The 18,155-nt window shown below is 47.1% G+C and overlaps 2 protein-coding genes across 4 annotated transcripts in view; one reads left to right on the top strand and one right to left on the bottom strand.

Annotated features, from left to right (window-relative positions):
- Window positions 1-18,155, bottom strand: part of LOC117354717 (zinc finger protein 850-like) — a 948,741-nt gene that overhangs the window by 397,142 nt on the left and 533,444 nt on the right. The gene's annotated exons all lie outside the window — the stretch shown is intronic.
- LOC117354737 (gastrula zinc finger protein XlCGF26.1-like) lies at window positions 969-17,193 on the top strand. Its single transcript, XM_033932679.1, has 3 exons — window positions 969-1,064; window positions 7,749-7,875; window positions 15,304-17,193. The coding sequence occupies exons 1-3, from the start codon at window positions 1,053-1,055 to the stop codon at window positions 17,169-17,171; spliced, it is 2,007 nt and encodes a 668-aa protein (XP_033788570.1). The 5' UTR covers window positions 969-1,052; the 3' UTR covers window positions 17,172-17,193.

Below are 18,155 nucleotides of genomic sequence, written 5' to 3'. Positions count from 1 at the left end.
AGTTGAAATCGATTCGTGGCAGAGCCTAGAGAATGACACGGGGGACAATTTGTCTCCGTCCCCGCCCACTTGCTCGGTCCCCGTCCCCACAAACCATCTGAACCCATCCACACAAGCCTCAAATAGTTTTATATTGAACTTATTATATTAAAGTATGAAAAGAAACAATATTCTATACAATTATCAATTTATAAATTAGCGTCTTCTCCCACTCTCTCTTCCCCATTTCCCTTCAGTGTCCTCAGCCCACTCTCTCTCCACTTTCCTTCAGCGCACGCACATAAAAACAAGCAAGTAATTTTATATCATTTTCATTCTATTCATTCATAGAAATTAAGGTCTAAATAATGCCAGTCACATAACAAAACATGATTTTACAAAAATAATTCCCTGCACAGTCAAGCCTTAAACTCTTATATAATTCCGTTTTCTTTCCTTCTTTCTTTAAAAATTCAACAGTGATGCACACCAAACTATAAGCTTCATGCTGCTCAGTTATCTCAAATAATTGTGTCGAAATATCCCTGTGATCGGTGATCCCAATTGCAATTCACCATAACCCCAACGGGAAGGGTCGAAAACTGCATGAGACATCTGAAATTATACAAAACACAAATATAAAAATGTGCCAGAGGTGGCAGCAGCGGTTTGTGTCTCAGATAAAGAGGGAGTTGGTGCTTTCCTCTCTCTGCTCTCATGTGTCAGGAAGAGAGGGAGACCCAGTCAGTATCAGACTCCGCCCCTTCCACTGATTGGTCAAAAGACTCCTGAAGGAGGAGACAGAGGGACAATATGACATCCTATGACACTGATTGGAATGTACATTCCACCTTAGGATTGGTCAGAAACAGAATGTTCCTAGGAAGGCATAGAAGGGGAGAATGCTCATGCGGGTGGAGTCAGGAGGAGGCTGTCTTTCAAGTCTCTCTGGCACTGATTGGTCAGACTCCTGGGGGAGGAGATTCAGATCCCTCCTCTTTTTCCTGCCTTTGTCTCTTTTCCCTCCATTAGGAGCCAAGGCTGGAGCTGGTGCTGCGGAGAAGGGCAGGAGGATGGCTGAGCAGGTAGAAGAGGGACTGGCAGGAGGTGGGCAGCAGGGGATGCAGTGCCAGGCAATGCCAAGCAGAAGAACATGGATGCTGAACGGAGGGGCTACCTGCCCGGGAGCTTCCTGTCTTGCTCAGTTTGTTCCTGCAGCTTCACTGCTAGGTTTCATCTCAGTTAATTCTGCTCCTGATATGTTTTCACTTTCTAGTCTAGTGATCGTTCGGTGGGAGATCGCAGACATGTTCACGTTTGTCTGCTTCTGGAGGGTGCTCTGTAAGCCTGAAAGTGCAGTAAGCCCTCTGGACAGCCTGCAGATTGAATCGGTTCGGGAGCCATCTCTCCCCTGGTTCGGGATGGGAACCGCGCCGCGTGTCTTCCCTGATTTCCCTGAGGGGTCCTGGTGGTCGTGATCTGAGGTGGGATCTCCCTATGCTTGCACTGTGGAATGCATTGAAGCACATGTCTCTGTGGGGTCTGTGAGTCACAGAGTTTGCCGATTTTGGGGGGTTTCCCTGCATGTCCCCCCACCCGTAAAATCCTAAAATTGCCATTTTTAGCGTTTTTCTGTGTTTAACGGCCGTTTATATGTCAAAATCGGCACCCGTGGCGGCCATCTTGGATTTTCTTTAAAGTTTTTAAAACTATATTTTTGGACTTAGAAGCATCGTTTTTGCTCCAAACTTCACAGATGGCCACCTCAGAACAGGATGGCATGGATTAATGCTGTAAATATGGCGGATGGCTTCCGGTTGCGCAGCCGCATATTCTGTACGCCGAGGCCTGTCGGAGGCATATCTGGTGTGTGGATTCTGCACTTTCCTCCTCCAGAAAGGACTTGCCTTCCTCCGTTGCCACCAGAGTTGTGATTCCAGCGTCTGGGATGCCGCAATTGTGCGAGGAGGGCATTGTCGCATAAGCGCAGGCGCTGTTCCAGGGCAGGTCTCATCGATCTTCAGACAATTTTCAAATCTGAATCCCGCTGATCAGCTCAGACCGCCGAGGACTATTTTCCACCAGTAATTGTGGATATGTTGTCTCAGGCCTTCGTGAGAAAGCGGGCTATGCCTGTGTCTCCCTTTCAGACTGCGGTGCGACAGTCTGTACAGCCTTTGGATTCCAGCATGTCAATCTGATCCTTGCTGATATGCCTGAACGTCAGCAACAACTTCCCGCTATTGTTGTGGTACCTGCATCACTTCCTAAGCGGGTACCACTACGTGACTAGCCTAGCGGATCTCGGGGATTCCCAGAATGCTGATTCTCACGATGTGGGAGAGTATCAAATGGTGCACAGGCTAAGTCCAGGTGCCTTCCTGATTTTATCTCTGAATCCCTGCGGACATTGGGACTTGATTCCGACTCTGCAGTTCAGGCGGAGTGTTCGATCATGTGTTCCATATGTCCATTCTCCGTTGCATTTCCAGATCATGAGGACTTGGCCGAAATACTCTTGGAGGTTGGGGGGGGCCCATGAGGGTCCCCTGAAGTGCGCTAGGGCCATGGCTAAATTGTATCCCATGGCTTCAGAATTTTCCATGCGCCTAGTCCTGCCGTGGGTGGATTTAGCAGTGGCTCAAACGTACCTCCTTGCCCTCGGATGGAGGGGTTGGGGAGCAGTTTACATGTCCTTCCCGATACAAGGCCGCTGGACAGGTAGCGGTCTGCGTCAGAGACAGCCGATGATCAATCAATTGGCTGGAGTTACGAGCGATTGGTTAGCTTCGCTACGGTCCCAAGTGAATCTCCACAGGACGGCTGTCTGTGTGTTCTCAGCCAATACGACGGCTGTTGCCTATGTCTGCCGTCAGGGAGCGCAAAGAGTCCCCGGCTGGGATTGAAGGCTCGGATGCTCTTTCCATGGGCGGCGCATCATCTCTTGGCTTTATCCACGGCTCATGTGGCCGGCGTCGACAGCATTCGGGAACACTTCCTCAGTTGTCAGTCTCTGAACAAGGGAACATGGTCCCTATCTGGGCTGGCTTTCGCTCATTCGATCTGATGGCAACCTAGTGAACAGGAAGGCGGACAGATTCTTCAACCGTCGGTCGGCAGCGTCAGACTCGCACTCTGGTTCAATCTTGGCCCACAGGGGACATATTGTGCGTTTTTCTTACGTGGTTCATGATAGGGTGCATTTTGCGCCTGGTGTCCTCTCGCACAGGGGCCCAGTGATCCTTGTGGCTTTGGACTGGTCCAGATGACATTGGTACGCAGACCTTGTGAGGTTGAGCCCTGGAAGTGGTCTGCGTCTTCCTCGCCATCGGCGATTCCTCACGCAGGGTAAGTTTGCACTTCAAGATCTGGACTGCTTTAGTCCTGCAGCCTGGCACTTGAGCGGACAGCCTTGACAGCCAGGGGTTATTCCTCTGCGGTTATCGCCACACTCCTGCAATGCAAGTGGAAATCACCGGTCTCGGCCTATGCGAACGCCTGGAGGTGTTTTCGGCTTGGTGTGTGGGGCTCCGGTTGGACCCTTTGGTTACGTCAGTGGCTCCGGTTCTAGACTAACTGCAGGCTGGCCTCAGGTAGGGTCTGGCAAACTCCTCTCTACGTGTTCAGTTTACAGGCCTCTCAAGTTTGGGTCCCTCTTCGTTCAGGGGTTCTCTAGCTTCTCACTCGGCTGTTGTCCGGTTCTTGCGGGGAGGCTGGGGCCTCCCTTACGACGGCCTTGCCCGTTGTGGAGCCTGAATTTGGTCCTATGCTCTCTGACTCTTCCGCCCTATGAACCCCTGGATACGATCTCGCTGAAAGATCTTACCATTAAGACCGTCTTCCTGGTGGTGGTCACTTCTACACGGCTAATGTCAGAGCTTCCGGCTTTGTCGTGCAGAGATGCTTTTCTCCGTGTCAGAGTCGGCAGTGATTTGAGGACTGTGCCTTCTTTTTTTCCGAAAGTGGTTTCTTCTTTCCACAAACACCAGGGAGTTCGATTGCCGGCCTTTGTTCCTTCAGGTTCCACGTCTCGGGTCTGTGTTCTGCGGTCTCTGGCTATCTGGCATCGTCTTTTGAGATACCTAGGGGCCACTACTGACTTATGTCTGTCGGCCCATCTGTTTGTCGTGGCGGGTCCCGCATGTCGGGGTCGGCCTGCTTCTGAGACTTCTCTTTCGCTTGGATGTGAGCGGCTAATTCCACAGCCTATATGGCGGTAAAGAAGAAGCCTCCCCTTGGGGTGGAGGCTCACTCTCCTGTGGAATGGCTTCCTTGTGGGCTGAATCTCATGCGGCTTCGCCTGTGGAGACTTGTCTAGAGGCCCCGTGGCCTTCCCTTCATACCTTTTCCAGGTTTTCCAGGCTTGATATGGCGACTATGGGTGATACGGTCTTTGGCGTTTCTGTTCTTGCGGCGGGCTCATCGGGCCTCCTTGAGTTTTAGGACAGCTTTGCACGTCCCATCCGTTCAGCATTCAGAGAGCTTGTAGAAGAATGAAAGATTAGGTTTCTTACCTCTGCTAATCTTCCATCTTGTATAGCTTCTCTGGATGCTGAACATAAGAACATAAGAATTGCCTCTGTCGGGTCATACCAGAGGTCCATCATGCCCGGCAGTCCGCTCACGCTTCCTGGCACTGCTCCCTCCACTCCCCAGGCACTGCTCCCTCCACTCCTCAGGCTCTTCTTCCTCATTCTCCTCCTGCTTTAGGACAATCTCACTTTCTGCTTCCTGGCACTGCTCCATCCACTCCCCAGGCTCTTCTTCCTCATTCTCCTCCTGCTTTAGGACAATCTCACTTTCTCCTTCCTCCACTCCCCAGGCTCTTCTTCCTCATTCTCCTCCTGCTTAGGAAAATCTCACTTTCTCCTTCCTCCACTCCCCAGGCTCTTCTTCCTCATTCTCCTCCTGCTTTAGAACAATCTCACTTTCTGCTTCCTGGCACTGCTCCCTCCACTCCCCAGGCACTGCTCCCTCCACTCCTCAGGCTCTTCTTCCTCATTCTCCTCCTGCTTTAGGACAATCTCACTTTCTGCTTCCTGGAACTGCTCCATCCACTCCCAGGCTCTTCTTCCTCATTCTCCTCCTGCTTTAGGACAATCTCATTTTCTGCTTCCTGGCACTGCTCCCTCCACTCCCCAGGCTCTTCTTCCTCATTCTCCTCCTGCTTTAGGAAAATCTCACTTTCTCCTTCCTCCACTCCCCAGGCTCTTCTTCCTCATTCTCCTCCTGCTTTAGAACAATCTCACTTTCTGCTTCCTGGCACTGCTCCCTCCACTCCCCAGGCACTGCTCCCTCCACTCCCCAGGCTCTTCTTCCTCATTCTCCTCCTGATTTAGGACAATCTCACTTTCTGCTTCCTGGCACTGCTCCATCCACTCCCCAGGCTCTTCTTCCTCATTCTCCTCCTGCTTTAGGAAAATCTCACTTTCTCCTTCCTCCACTCCCCAGTCTCTTCTTCCTCATTCTCCTCCTGCTTTAGGAAAATCTCACTTTCTCCTTCCTCCACTCCCCAGGCTCTTCTTCCTCATTCTCCTCCTGCTTTAGAACAATCTCACTTTCTGCTTCCTGGCACTGCTTCATCCACTCCCCAGGCTCTTCTTCCTCATTCTCCTTCCCTCACACAGCAGCTGCTCATTCTGCTTTAAGACACTCTTATTGTCTGTTTCTTGTCACAAGTGAGTGTGAGGTGTATAATTTTTCTCCTGGGGGAATTCTGCACACACTGAGTTCAATTCCCAGTGCATCTCCTCCTCACTCTGAGCAAGTCACTTAACCCTCTATTGTCCCAGGTTCAAAAACGTAGATTGGGAGCCCCCTAGGAACAGAGAATGTAGTTGCTCTAGAAATAAGTAGTATTTGTAGCAATGTCAGCACAATAAAGGAGCAGGATCTGGCATACAGCAGCTCTCCTCTTGCTTCTCCACTTGTGTAGAGCATCAGAAAAGAGCTTTGTCTATGGTTTTTTTTAGTGGAGGTAGGTCAGGGTCCACTAGAACAGGAGGGCATCTGTCTTAGGATCAGGAGCGGTCCTCCAGACCAGTGTTTCTTAACTCAGTTCTGGAATAGCCCCTTGCCAGTCAGATTTTCAGGATATCCGCAATGAATATGCATGAAAGAAATGGAGGCTGTGTATGCAAATTTCTTTCATGCTTATTCATTGTGGCTATCCTGAAAACCTGACTGGAAGGAGGGACTCCAGAACCGAGTTGAGAAACACTGCTCCAGACCACCAGGGATTTTCTGAGAGGGCCAGGAAGGGTCTCTTAGACATAAGAACATAAGAGCATAAGAAGATGCCCCTGCTGAGTCAGACCAGAGGTCCATGCTGCTCAGCGGTCCGCTCCCGCGGCAGCCCATCAGGCCTAGTGCCTGAACAGTGGTCCCTGATTTAATTTTGTAACTTACCTCTAATCCCATCCCTATAATCTACCTCTACTCTTATCTGTATCCCTAAGACAAAGGGATTGAGGGATACAGATAAGAGTAGAGGTAGATTATAGGGATGGGATTAGAGGTAAGTTACAAAATTAAATCAGGGACCACTGTTCAGGCACTAGGCCTGATGGGCTGCCGCGGGAGCGGACCGCTGAGCAGGATGGACCTCTGGTCTGACTCAGCAGGGGCAACTTCTTATGTTCTTATGTCTAAGAGACCCTTCCTGGCCCTCTCAGAAAATCCCTGGTGGTCTGGAGCAGTGTTTCTCAACTCGGTTCTGGAGTCCCACCTTCCAGTCAGGTTTTCAGGATAGCCACAATGAATAGGCATGAAAAGAAATTTGCATACACAACCTCCATTTCTTTCATGCATATTCATATAGACCACCAAGAACCTTTTTTTAAATGGGTGGGGGCAGCACAGGAAGCCTGATCGGGGCAGGGGGTCAGAAGGGGTGTCATTAGAAATCCCTTCTCTCAACCAAGCCTTCTAACGCTGCCCCAGACCTGGTGTTATTTTATGTGCCTGACAGCTTTCTTTTTTTAGTTTTGCTGCGGGATACTAAATGACCAAATTTAAATGCAGACTGCGTTAATGGTTTCAGTGCCCACCCTTAAAGAATTAGAGCATTGGATGCTGAAGAAGGCCTGGTTTGGCGCAAACTACGCAGAAGCAGTAGCAGAGCAATCAGAGGGTCTTATATACGTGCAAACACATTTAAAACTTGAAAAAGTTAGGATGATAAACAAAAGACCAGGAAAAGGGGAATTCACTGTTTGTGTGAGGTGTTAGGTGGGGCAGGACCATGTGGAAATCAGGTGTAGATATACATAATACATACATAGAGGTATTAATGACGCCATCTTGTTTTCTGTCTCTCTCTGTCCTCTCTGCATCTTTGTGCAGTTTCCCACCTTGATTTCATGGCTCTAAATAATAGCAGACCTCTCAGTCTGGCTTGTGGAAGATATAGGGTTTCACATTTTTGAATAGAGATAGTTATATCTTATGAATGCAATAAACCGTGTTGTGTGTGAAGGGATCCCTATGAATGATGTGTGAGAGAATGATTTGTATTTAATTTCAAATGTTTTACATATATAGATTAAGAAACTTTAAGGGAGCCTAAAAGACACTGTTACCATGACAATACCAGTCTTTGAGAGGCCCAGAGCAGGAAAGGTCAGCTAGTTTGACCTCCAGCTTAGAACCCTGAGCCTGCAAACTTACAGTGCCAAAGCAAAGCTATCAGAAGAGTACATCCAGCTGAACTCTAATGCGTTCGGAGTGTTTCCTCGTGTCCCTGAGTGAGTTTCTGGTTTATGTTTCAGAAGCAGGTGACGTTTGAGGACATCACCGTCGCCTTCTCCCAGGAGGAGTGGGAGTATTTAGATGAAGGGCAGAAGGAGCTTCACCGGGAGGTGATGAAGGAGAATTATGAGATCCTGAAGTCTCTAGGTAAGGACTGCATTTTCTGCAGACACAGGGCTGAGTTACTGATTTTCTGTTCCAGTGCAATAGGTGACAGTAGGGCTTATTTCCCTTTAGCCGCATGGTTTCAGAAGGAATCCATTCCGGATTTTTCACTCTGCTGCTGGTCTATTTACTGTTCAGTTTAGTGCCCTCTACAGTTTTTTCCTTCTGCACGCATGGATGCAGTTGTGTCTGTTCTGCTTTCCCCCATTTTCAATGTAATTTTGTCCCTTTTTCTGATGTCGGAGTGGAAGTTCCAGGCCAGCCAATCGCTGTCTGGCTGTCCGAAAACTTCCTTCTGACAGTCAGAATTGACGTTGGGGGAAGACTTCTAGGCCGGTCATTGTGCAGTCGCTGTACTTCTCCTCGACTGGTCCTGTTGCTGCGGTGGTGGGGAAGCAGGGAGAGAGAAATTAACCACAGATTAACCAGGTCCACAAAAACGTTAATATAATTGAAGAGAGAACTTCTTATTAAATAATAATATTAAATGAAGGAAAAGATCTCAGAATTGCCACTCCAAGGATCATAATGTTATCATCCCTTTAAGGAATTGGGTGTGGATATCTTTCATGGATCTAAAAAACCTTCATGTTATTATTTAAAAAGACTTAATTCATCATGTATTTTGTAAAATTTCTATGAATGACTTATTTCGTCAAAATTCATCTACTCAATAATTTAAATTTCTAAAATTATAACTTTTTCTTTTAAACTTTTTATATCTTATATCCAAGCAGTGCAAATAGCAATTATTTTTGTGCAAATTGCAGTTGAAAAATGTGCAAAACAGGCAATAATAAGCCTTAGATAAGTAAAGCCTTAAAAGAGCACTTATCTTTCTATGTGAGATAAAGCGGGGCGTGAACAGAATTAATTTCCTGCCGCTTTATCTCACATAGAAAGATAAGTGCTCTTTTAAGGCTTTACTTATCTAAGGCTTATTATTGCCATGCTATAAGTTATTTTACTTCAATGGGGGAAACAGGCCTTCAGGGATGGTGGCATAGGCCTTTAGGGGTGGGGTGCAGGCCTTCAGGGGGAGGTACAGACCTTCATGGGAGACAGACCTTCAGGGGAGGGGGGCCCTGGTGTAGAAGTACATGGAGGAAGGGAGGGAAGGGGGGTTCAAAGAGACGTGCATATGCAGGATTTTTTGGGGGGGAAGAAATAATGGGTCTGAAAATAGAGGAGAGGGAGAGAGATGATGGACAATGGGATTTAGGGAGAGAAGGAACAGAAAGGGAGAGAAGTTGGACACATGGGATGGTTTGGAGGGGGATAGAGATACTGGATAGGAGGGTAGTTAGGAAAAGAAAGGGAGAGATGGTGGACCCTGGAGTGGTGGGGAAGGAGGGAGAGATGCTGGATGAAAGGATAGTTAAGAAAAGGTGGATCTGTGGATGGAGATGAAAAAAAGGAAAGATGCCAGACCTCCTGGGGAGGGAAGGGAAACGGAAGGGGAGGACTGAGATGGCAGATGGATAGCTAGCATGGAGAAAGAAGAAAGAAGGAGACCCTGGCAAGTGAGTTATCAGAAGACAACCAGAGCCTGGGACTAACAAGATTTGAATAATGACCAGACAACAAAAGGTAGAAAAACTAATTATATTTTCTGTTTTGTGATTACAATATGTCAGATTTGAAATGTGTATCCTACCAGAGCTGGTGTTAGACCGCAAACGTGAGTTAGGATTTAACAGAGAGAGGAAAAGTCTTTATTGATTCAGCAGCTCTCCTCAGTGTTGCGCTGTGAGGTGGTGCCACAGGAGACCTCTCGAGTGGTAGACCCTCATGGGGGATCCGCATTGCATCCCTCTCCTTTCCCATACATCAGGATATTCGTGATATTGTCCTGGTTCATTGGAAGATGCCGGAGGTGCCTTTTCGGTTTGCGTGCTCCATGGCTCATCTGTATCCCATCCCGGAGGGGAATCAGGATACTTTTAAGTCACCAGTGGTGGACGCGGTGGTCTCAGCTATTGCTAAGCGGCATACGATGCCCGTAGAGGGTGTTTTTGCCTTACGGGACTCTGAGGGGCATAAGTTGGAGACCCTCCTAACACAGAATTTTGATGTCTCTGCCTTGGGTGTCCTGGTAGCCATTTGTGGTGGTCTGGTGGCTCGGGCCATGTTTCGGTGGGCCAAGCGTATCCTTGAACGTGAGTCTGATGACTGTTCTTTGGTGGATCAGGAAGTGGCTAAGATTGAGATGGCTGCCACTTACCTCTCGGACGCCCTCTATGACTTGTTGTGGATGTCTGGCAAATCCATGTCTTTCGGTATGGCCACGCGTCTTACCTTGTAGCTTTGTGCTTGGGCAGCGGATGCAACGTCCAAGACTAAACTCACAAATTTCCTTTTGGGGTTCCTTTTTGTTTGGAGAGGATTTGGATAAGTTGGTTCAGACTCTGACGGATTCTAAAGTGCCCCGCCTGCCTGAGAACCATGCTTGTCCGGCGGTGTGAGTTCCACAGATAGAAACATAGAAGCATAGAAGATGACGGCAGAAAAGGGCTACAGCCCATCAAGTCTGCCCACTCTGCTTACCCATCCCCTGTCTAAGCCCTAATGACCCAATTTCCTTATCTTGACCCTCATAGGGATCCCACGTGGGTATCCCATTTATTCTTAAAGTCTGGCACGCTGTCTGCCTCGATCACCTGCACTGGAATCTTTTTCCAATGATCATAGAAACATAGAAATAGACGGCAGATAAGGGCCCATCAAGTATGCCCACTCTAATGACCCTCCCTATCTATCTTTGCGGATAGATCCCACATGTCTATCCCATCTGGCCTTAAAATCTGGCACGCTGCTGGCCTCAATAACCTGAAGTGGAAGACTATTCCAGCGATCAACCACCCTTTCAGTGAAGAAGAACTTCCTAGTGTCACCGTGCAGTTTCCCGCCCCTGATTTTCCACGGATGCCCCCTTGTTGCCGCGGGACCCTTGAAAAAGAAGATATCTTCCTCCACCTCGATGCGGCCCATGAGATACTTGAATGTCTTGATCATATCCCCCTCTCTCTACGTTCCTCGAGTGAGTAGAGCTGCAACTTCCCTAACCGCTCCTCGTATGGGAGCTCCTTGAGTCCCGAGACCATCCTGGTGGCCATTCTCTGGACCGATTCCAGTCTCCGCACATCCTTGCGGTAATGCGGCCTCCAGAATTGCACACAGTACTCCAGGTGCGGTCTCACCATGGATCTATACAGTGGCATAATGACTTCCGGATTATGGCTGACGAAACTCCTGCGTATGCAACCTATGATTTGCTTTGCTTTGGATGAAGCTTGCTCCACTTGGTTTGCAGATTTCATGTCTTCCCTGACAATCACCCCTAAGTCTCTTTCTGCTTCAGTTCTTGTCAGGATCTCTGGTGTCGCCATGAAATTTTCCGCCCCTGAGTTTGAGCGGGTGCCCTCTTGTGGCCGAGGGTCCCTTGAGAAAGAAAATATCATCTTCTACTTCGACACGTCCCGTGAGGTACTTAAATGTTTCGATCATGTCTCCCCTCTCCCTACGTTCCTCGAGAGTGTAGAGCTGCAATTTGTTCAGTCTCTCTTCGTACGAGAGACCCTTGAGCCCCGAGATCATCCTGGTGGCCGTCCGTTGAACCGATTCAATTCTGCGCACATCTTTACTGTAAAGTGGCCTCCAGAATTGCACACAGTACTCCAGATGAGGTCTCACCATGGCCCTGTACAACGGCATTAAGACTTCAGGCTTTCGGCTGACGAAACTTCTATTGATGCAACCCAATATCTGCCTTGCCTTAGATGAAGCCTTCTCCACTTGATTGGCAGTTTTCATGTCTGCACTGATGATTACTCCTAAATCTCATTCTGCTGAAGTCCTAGTTAAAGTTTCTCCGTTCAAGAAGTACGTCCTGCATGGATTTCCGCTTCCGAGGCGCATGACCTTACATTTCTTAGCATTGAAGCCTAGCTGCCAGGTTGAGGACCAACTTTCCAATGTAAGCAGGTCCTGCGCCATATAATTCTGTAAACTGCATTCACTTACTATATTACATAGTTTGGCGTCATCGGCGAATAGTGTTATTTTACCTTGAAGCCCTTGAGTCAGATCCCCTATGAATATGTTGAAAAGGAGTGGACCCAGGACCGAGCCCTGCGACACTCCACTGGTCACCGCCGATGTTTTAGAGAGGGTACCATTAACCACCACCCTCTGAAGTCTGCCACTCAGCCAATCATTGACCCATGCAGTTAGTGTCTCTCCTAACCCCATCGATTCCATCTTGCTTAGCAGCCTGCGGTGTGGGACACTGTCAAAAGCTTTACTGAAGTCCAGGTACACGACGTCCAAAGACTCTCCCAAGTCCAACTTTCTTGTTACCCAGTCAAAGAAGCTGATGAGATTGGATTGGCAGGACCTACCCTTGGTGAATCCATGCTGACTGGGATCCCAAAGATTCCCTTCATTCAAGATCGTGTCCAATTTGCTTTTAATTAGTGTTTCCATGAGTTTGCACACTATTGATGTGAGACTCACCGGTCTATAATTCGCAGCCTCTGCCCTGCAACCCTTTTTATGCAGAGGAACGACATTAGCTAATTTCCAGTCCAGGGGAACTTTCCCCTTACTTAGGGAGAGATTGAATAGCTCAGCCAATGGTTTTGCCAGGACATCGCTCAATTCTCTGAGCATTCTTGGGTGCAAATTGTCTGGTCCCATGGCTTTGTTCACCTTGAGTCTTGCCAGTTCACTGTAAACTTCACCTGGTGTGAACTCAAAATTCTGAAACAGGTCTTATCCCAGGACAAGCAGGCATGATATTCTCACATGTGGGTGATGTCATCTACGGAGCCCCGATGCGGCAGCTTTTTCAAGCAAACTTGATTGACGATTTAAGTTTGCTCTGCTGCTCCACGCATGCGTGCCTTCCTGCTCCACTAGAGGGCGCATCCCCTCCTTGTGGTCTCCAGTTCAAATTTTTCCGCTGAGCCTGGAAGTCGTGTATTTACAGGCTCTGCCCCAACTGCCTTCTAGCACCGCGATTTTTTCTTGTTTTTCTTCGATTAAGTCGCTGTGCGCGTTAATTATTGTTCCTGCTTCGTTTTAACCGACCCGGAGGCTTCCGGGTCGCCGCGGCCGCGTGACTACTTGGGCTGCGGCCAGTTTCGTTTTCTATGTCCCGGACTTTGACCGGCTTTAAAAAGTGCACCCGGTGCGAGCGGCTTCTTTCCATCACAGACCCGCATCGCCGGTGCATCCTCTGCCTGGGGCCGCTCATCCAACCGATTCTTGCCCCCAGTGCGCTGCTTTTCAGAACCGGGCCCTCCGTCGAAGGAAAGCCCGCATGGCGGACCTTTCACTCGGAGCTGTCCGCTGCGCTGGCCCACCTACAACCGGCCCCGACCTCGACCCCGCGTGTGCCGGACCAGCCTGAGCCTCGCGTCGAGCCCCCTCGGGGGAAAGCGCGCAAGCTTCGCCGCATCCCATCCTCCTCGGATTCTTCACCGAGGTGCTCTCCCTCCACGGACCGCCGCGGGGCAAAGCGTCGCGCTAAAGCGACAGAAAACTCAAAACGCCGTACCTCTAAGAAGGCCCGGAGTTCTCCCGCACTACGAGGCCGTTCACCTACACCTCGTACAGGACCGCTGAAGGTGGCAGAGTTATCACTCTCGGGGTTCCGATCCGAGGTTCCAGGCTTTCACCGAGGGAGTCCGGGTCGAGGTCACCGATTCGACATCGATCGGTACCCCGCACCCCGACATCGTCTCCGAGGGGCTCCTCGAGACGACGTACGTCCTCGACCCCGGAACGCTTCCACAGTGCTTCCCCGGTCTCGGAGCACGGGTCGGAGCATGAACCTGCCCGACGGAGGTCCCGTTCACCGTCCCCACACGAGGCCCCGGGAACGTCCCGCCCCCTCCTTCACTCGCTTTGTCCAGGACATGGGCCACGCTTTGGGCTTAGACCTCCAGTCCGACTCAAGATACTCTAAAGAGTACCTGGCGGAGCTGGATATGCCGTCACTGCCCAGAGAGTCCCTTCGCTTACCGCCCAACCCGGTACTCCAACAGGCTTTCTTCAGGAATATGGAGACGCCCTATATGGTTACGGCTGTCCCTTCCAAAATGGAGTCCAAGTACCGTACAGTGCCCTACCCGGGGTTTCAACAACCCAGCTCTCCCACTAGTCGCTGTTGGTAGAATCTTCCTTGAAAAAGGTCGGGAAGGTCGAACCCTTGACAAGTTCGGCAGGAGACTGTATCAGAACTCTAGGATGGCCTCTAGGGTACAAAGCTACACTTTCACCTTCACGTCCTACTTGAAACATCTCATTGGACTGATGGGAGCCTTTGCGACTGACCTACTGGCCTCCCGCCAAGGAGCCTTTGGCTTGCTCCTGGAGGTTTTCTCCAACCTACGTCTCCATTTGTTCCACGCAGCCTATGATGGCTTCGAACTTTCCTCCAGAGTGGAAGCCTTCGCTATCGCCATGCGCAGCCTAGCTTGGCTACGCCTCGTCGACATGGACCCCAACTTACAGGTGCAAATGTTAAGTTTTCGTGAACAAGAGAAAGATAAAGGGGTCCTTTTATCAAGCCGCACTAGTGGGGTTAGCGTGTCGGACATTTCATCATGCGCTAACCCCCATTGCGTCTTAAATCCCTACCAAAGCTTGATAAAAGGACCCCAAAGTAAACTAGTTATTCACTGATCTTTAAAAGGAATCCGAGAAGAAGATGCGAAAAACTAGAATGATATAACTTGGGGGAAGATTTCTGTTTTCTTAAGTTGGCTTTTTATTTATAATTATAGTTCAATCTTTTCTCAAGATTGATATCTTATTTCCTTTAATTGTATTTGATCTTATGGTGGCTCCCCCCAAATTAATGTGGGCTAGAAAGATTTATATTAGATACTTATGATATATTTTCTTTTTTTTCTTTTGATGTATATCTTTATCCTTTACTGTTCTTGAAGAATTGTATGAAAAATTTGATAAATAAAAAGAAAAAATATATATAGAAGGGTTCAAAAAAGGTTAGAACAAGTTTCTGGAGGAAAAGTCCATAAAAAGATTTTTAGTCAGATAGACTTAGGAGAGCCATTGCTCATCTCAGGAACTGGATTTGCTCTATGGATCTGCCTGGCACTTGTGACCGGAGGGGCTACGGTTGGACACAGGATGCTGGACTTGATGGAGCTTGGGCTGGACTCAGCATGGATTTTCTTATACCTATGTGGAAAGACCAAAAAAGCACTTTTAAATATTGACTTAAATATGATCACACACTCTTATTTGCATCTCTGGTACTGATCAGCTTGGAAATGTTGTTTTCTGAGCAGTGAGTGGGTGGTAAATTTACAAAGGGGATTTGTGTTACTGAACTTGTTCAAAGGTTTTACTCCTACAATAATATATTTTTTGATTTAGGAAAAGATGACCCTAAAAATAATCCCTGGAAGCTCAGTGAGAAGCCTGAAGGAGTAAAGATGTTATCGGAAGGAGAGAAAGAGAACTGGGGAGAGAAGGAAAAAAATCAAAATCCAAAATATTCACCAGGAGAGTCAGCTCTGCTCAAGATCACACAGACAGAGGAAGACCAGACGGACCAGATGAGAGATCAAAGATGTTCCTGTGATGTATGTGAGATATTCCTCAGTGATCGTTCAATTCTGAAACCACATCAGAGATCTGATACTGAAGAGAGATCATTTACATGTACGGACTGTGGGGAAACCTCCAGTCAAAAGGGAGAACAGAAAACCTGCTTAAAAGAGACACATTTTACATGTTCTGACTGTGGGAAAAGTTTCAATAGGAAGAAAGAGCTAATGCAACACAGGAAAAATAATAAAGGAACTAGAATGTGTACAAGTATCGAATATGGGGAAAACATTTTCAATATAGGAAACATTACAAAATGCCAAAAAACAAATACTGACAAGAGAATATCTTCATATCTTGGTTGTAAAAAAAATATAAACCAGGACGAGAGCTTCACAAGAAAAACAAAATTTCACCCGGGAGAGAGATCAGTTTTAAATACCGAATGTGAGAAAAGCTTCAGTCAAGGAGAAGCATTTATAGATCATAAAAAGACTGAAACTGGTGAATCTTGTAAATCTGAAGAAATAATTTACAGAATGGCAAATATCGCAGAATATCAGGAAATGGAGAAAAATGGGAGATTATATACTTGTGCTGTCAATGGTAAAAGCACTTCTTGCAAAGGGAACCACAGAACAGCAGAAAAAATCCCCAGGGGAACAAAGCCATTTACATGTACTGAGTGCTATAAATGCTTTAATCGTACAGAACACCTTAGAACACACCAGAGAATTCACACTGGAGTTAAACCATTTACATGTACTGAGTGTGGTAAAAGCTTTTCTGATAAGCGAACACTCATAGCACACCAGAGAATTCACACTGGAGAGAAACCATTTACATGTACTGAGTGTGGTAAAAGCTGTTGTGATAAGCGAACACTCATAGCACACCAGAGAAGTCACAGTGGAGAGAAACCATTTACATGTACTGAGTGTGGTAAAAGCTTTTGTGATAAGCGAGCACTCATAGCACACCAGAGAATTCACACTGGAGTGAAACCATTTACATGTACTGAGTGTGGTAAAAGTTTTACTCATATAAGTAACCTCAAAAAGCACCAGAGAATTCATACTGGAGTGAAACCATTTACATGTACTGAGTGTGGTAAAAGCTGTTGTGATAAGCGAACACTCATAGCACACCAGAGAATTCACAGTGGAGAGAAACCATTTACATGTACTGAGTGTGGTAAAAGCTTTTGTGCTAAGCGAACACTCATAGCACACCAGAGAATTCACACTGGAGTGAAACCATTTACATGTACTGAGTGTGATAAAACTTTTAGTGATAAAACAACACTCACAATACACCAAAGAATCCATACAGGAGAGAAACCATTTACATGTCCCGAGTGCTATAAATGCTTTAATCGTACACAACACCTTAGAATACACCAGAGAATTCACACTGGAGTTAAACCATTTACATGTACTGAGTGTGGTAAAAGCTTTTGTGCTAAGCGAACACTCATAGCACACCAGAGAATTCACACTGGAGAGAAACCATTTACATGTACTGAGTGTGGTAAAAGCTGTTGTGATAAGCGAACACTCATAGCACACCAGAGAAGTCAGAGTGGAGAGAAACCATTTACATGTACTGAGTGTGGTAAAAGCTGTTGTGATAAGCGAACACTCATAGCACACCAGAGAATTCACACTGGAGAGAAACCATTTACATTTACTTAGTGTGGTAAAAGTTTTACTCATATGAGTAACCTAAAAAAACACCAGAGAATTCACACTGGAGTGAAACCATTTACATTTACTTAGTGTGGTAAAAGTTTTACTCATATAAGTTACCTCAAGAAACACCAGAGAATTCACACTGAAGTGAAACCATTTACATGTACCGAGTGTGGTAAAATCTTTAATCATATAAGAAACCTCAAAACACACCAGAATGTTCACACTGAAGTGAAGCCATTTTCATATTCTTAGTATGATAAATGCTTTACTGAAAAGTGAACATTGACAGTACATCAGATAATCCAGATAGGAGTGAGATGAAAATGCTGGAAAGAGTTCACTTCTGTTACTACAAAAGAGGTCTCTATCTTACTAAGGAAACATAGAGACATGACGGCAGATAAAGGCCATATGGCCCATCTAGTCTGCCCATCCACAGTAACAATTACATCTTCCTCTCTCTAAGAGATTCCACATGCCTATCACACACCTTCTTGAATTCAGACACAATGTCTGTCTCTACCACTTCTTCCAAGAGTCTGTTCCACGCATCTTCCACCCATTCCGTAAAAAAGTATTTCCTCAGATTACTCCAGAGCCTGCCACCTCTTAACTTCATCATATGCCATCTCATTCCAGAGCTTCCAAATGAAAGAGACTCACCTCATGTGGATTTACATCACGTAGGTATTTAATTATTTTCTCTTACCCTTTGAGTTAACTTTGTGAACCGGATTGAGTCCGTTTTTGGAAAGGCCCGATATATAAAGCTAAGGACTGGATTGGATTAAATGTCTCTATCATATCTCCCCTCTCCCGTCTTTCCTCCAAAGTATACAGGATTCTCACCAGAATGTCTAGTTCAACCTATCCCAGTTTTTCCAATTTCTTAAAATAAGCTGCATGGCAACCCCTGTCATTACAAAAAGTAACTCGTTATTTCTCACAGATAATTGACTTTTAGCTCTCATAAGAGTAGCAAAT

Source organism: Geotrypetes seraphini, chromosome 2 (genome assembly GCF_902459505.1).
Source record: "Geotrypetes seraphini chromosome 2, aGeoSer1.1, whole genome shotgun sequence".
In the NCBI taxonomy this organism is placed as follows: domain Eukaryota; kingdom Metazoa; phylum Chordata; class Amphibia; order Gymnophiona; family Dermophiidae; genus Geotrypetes; species Geotrypetes seraphini.
The sequence above is the reverse complement of the archived record's forward strand: the minus strand, read 5'-3'. Positions and strand labels throughout refer to the sequence as shown.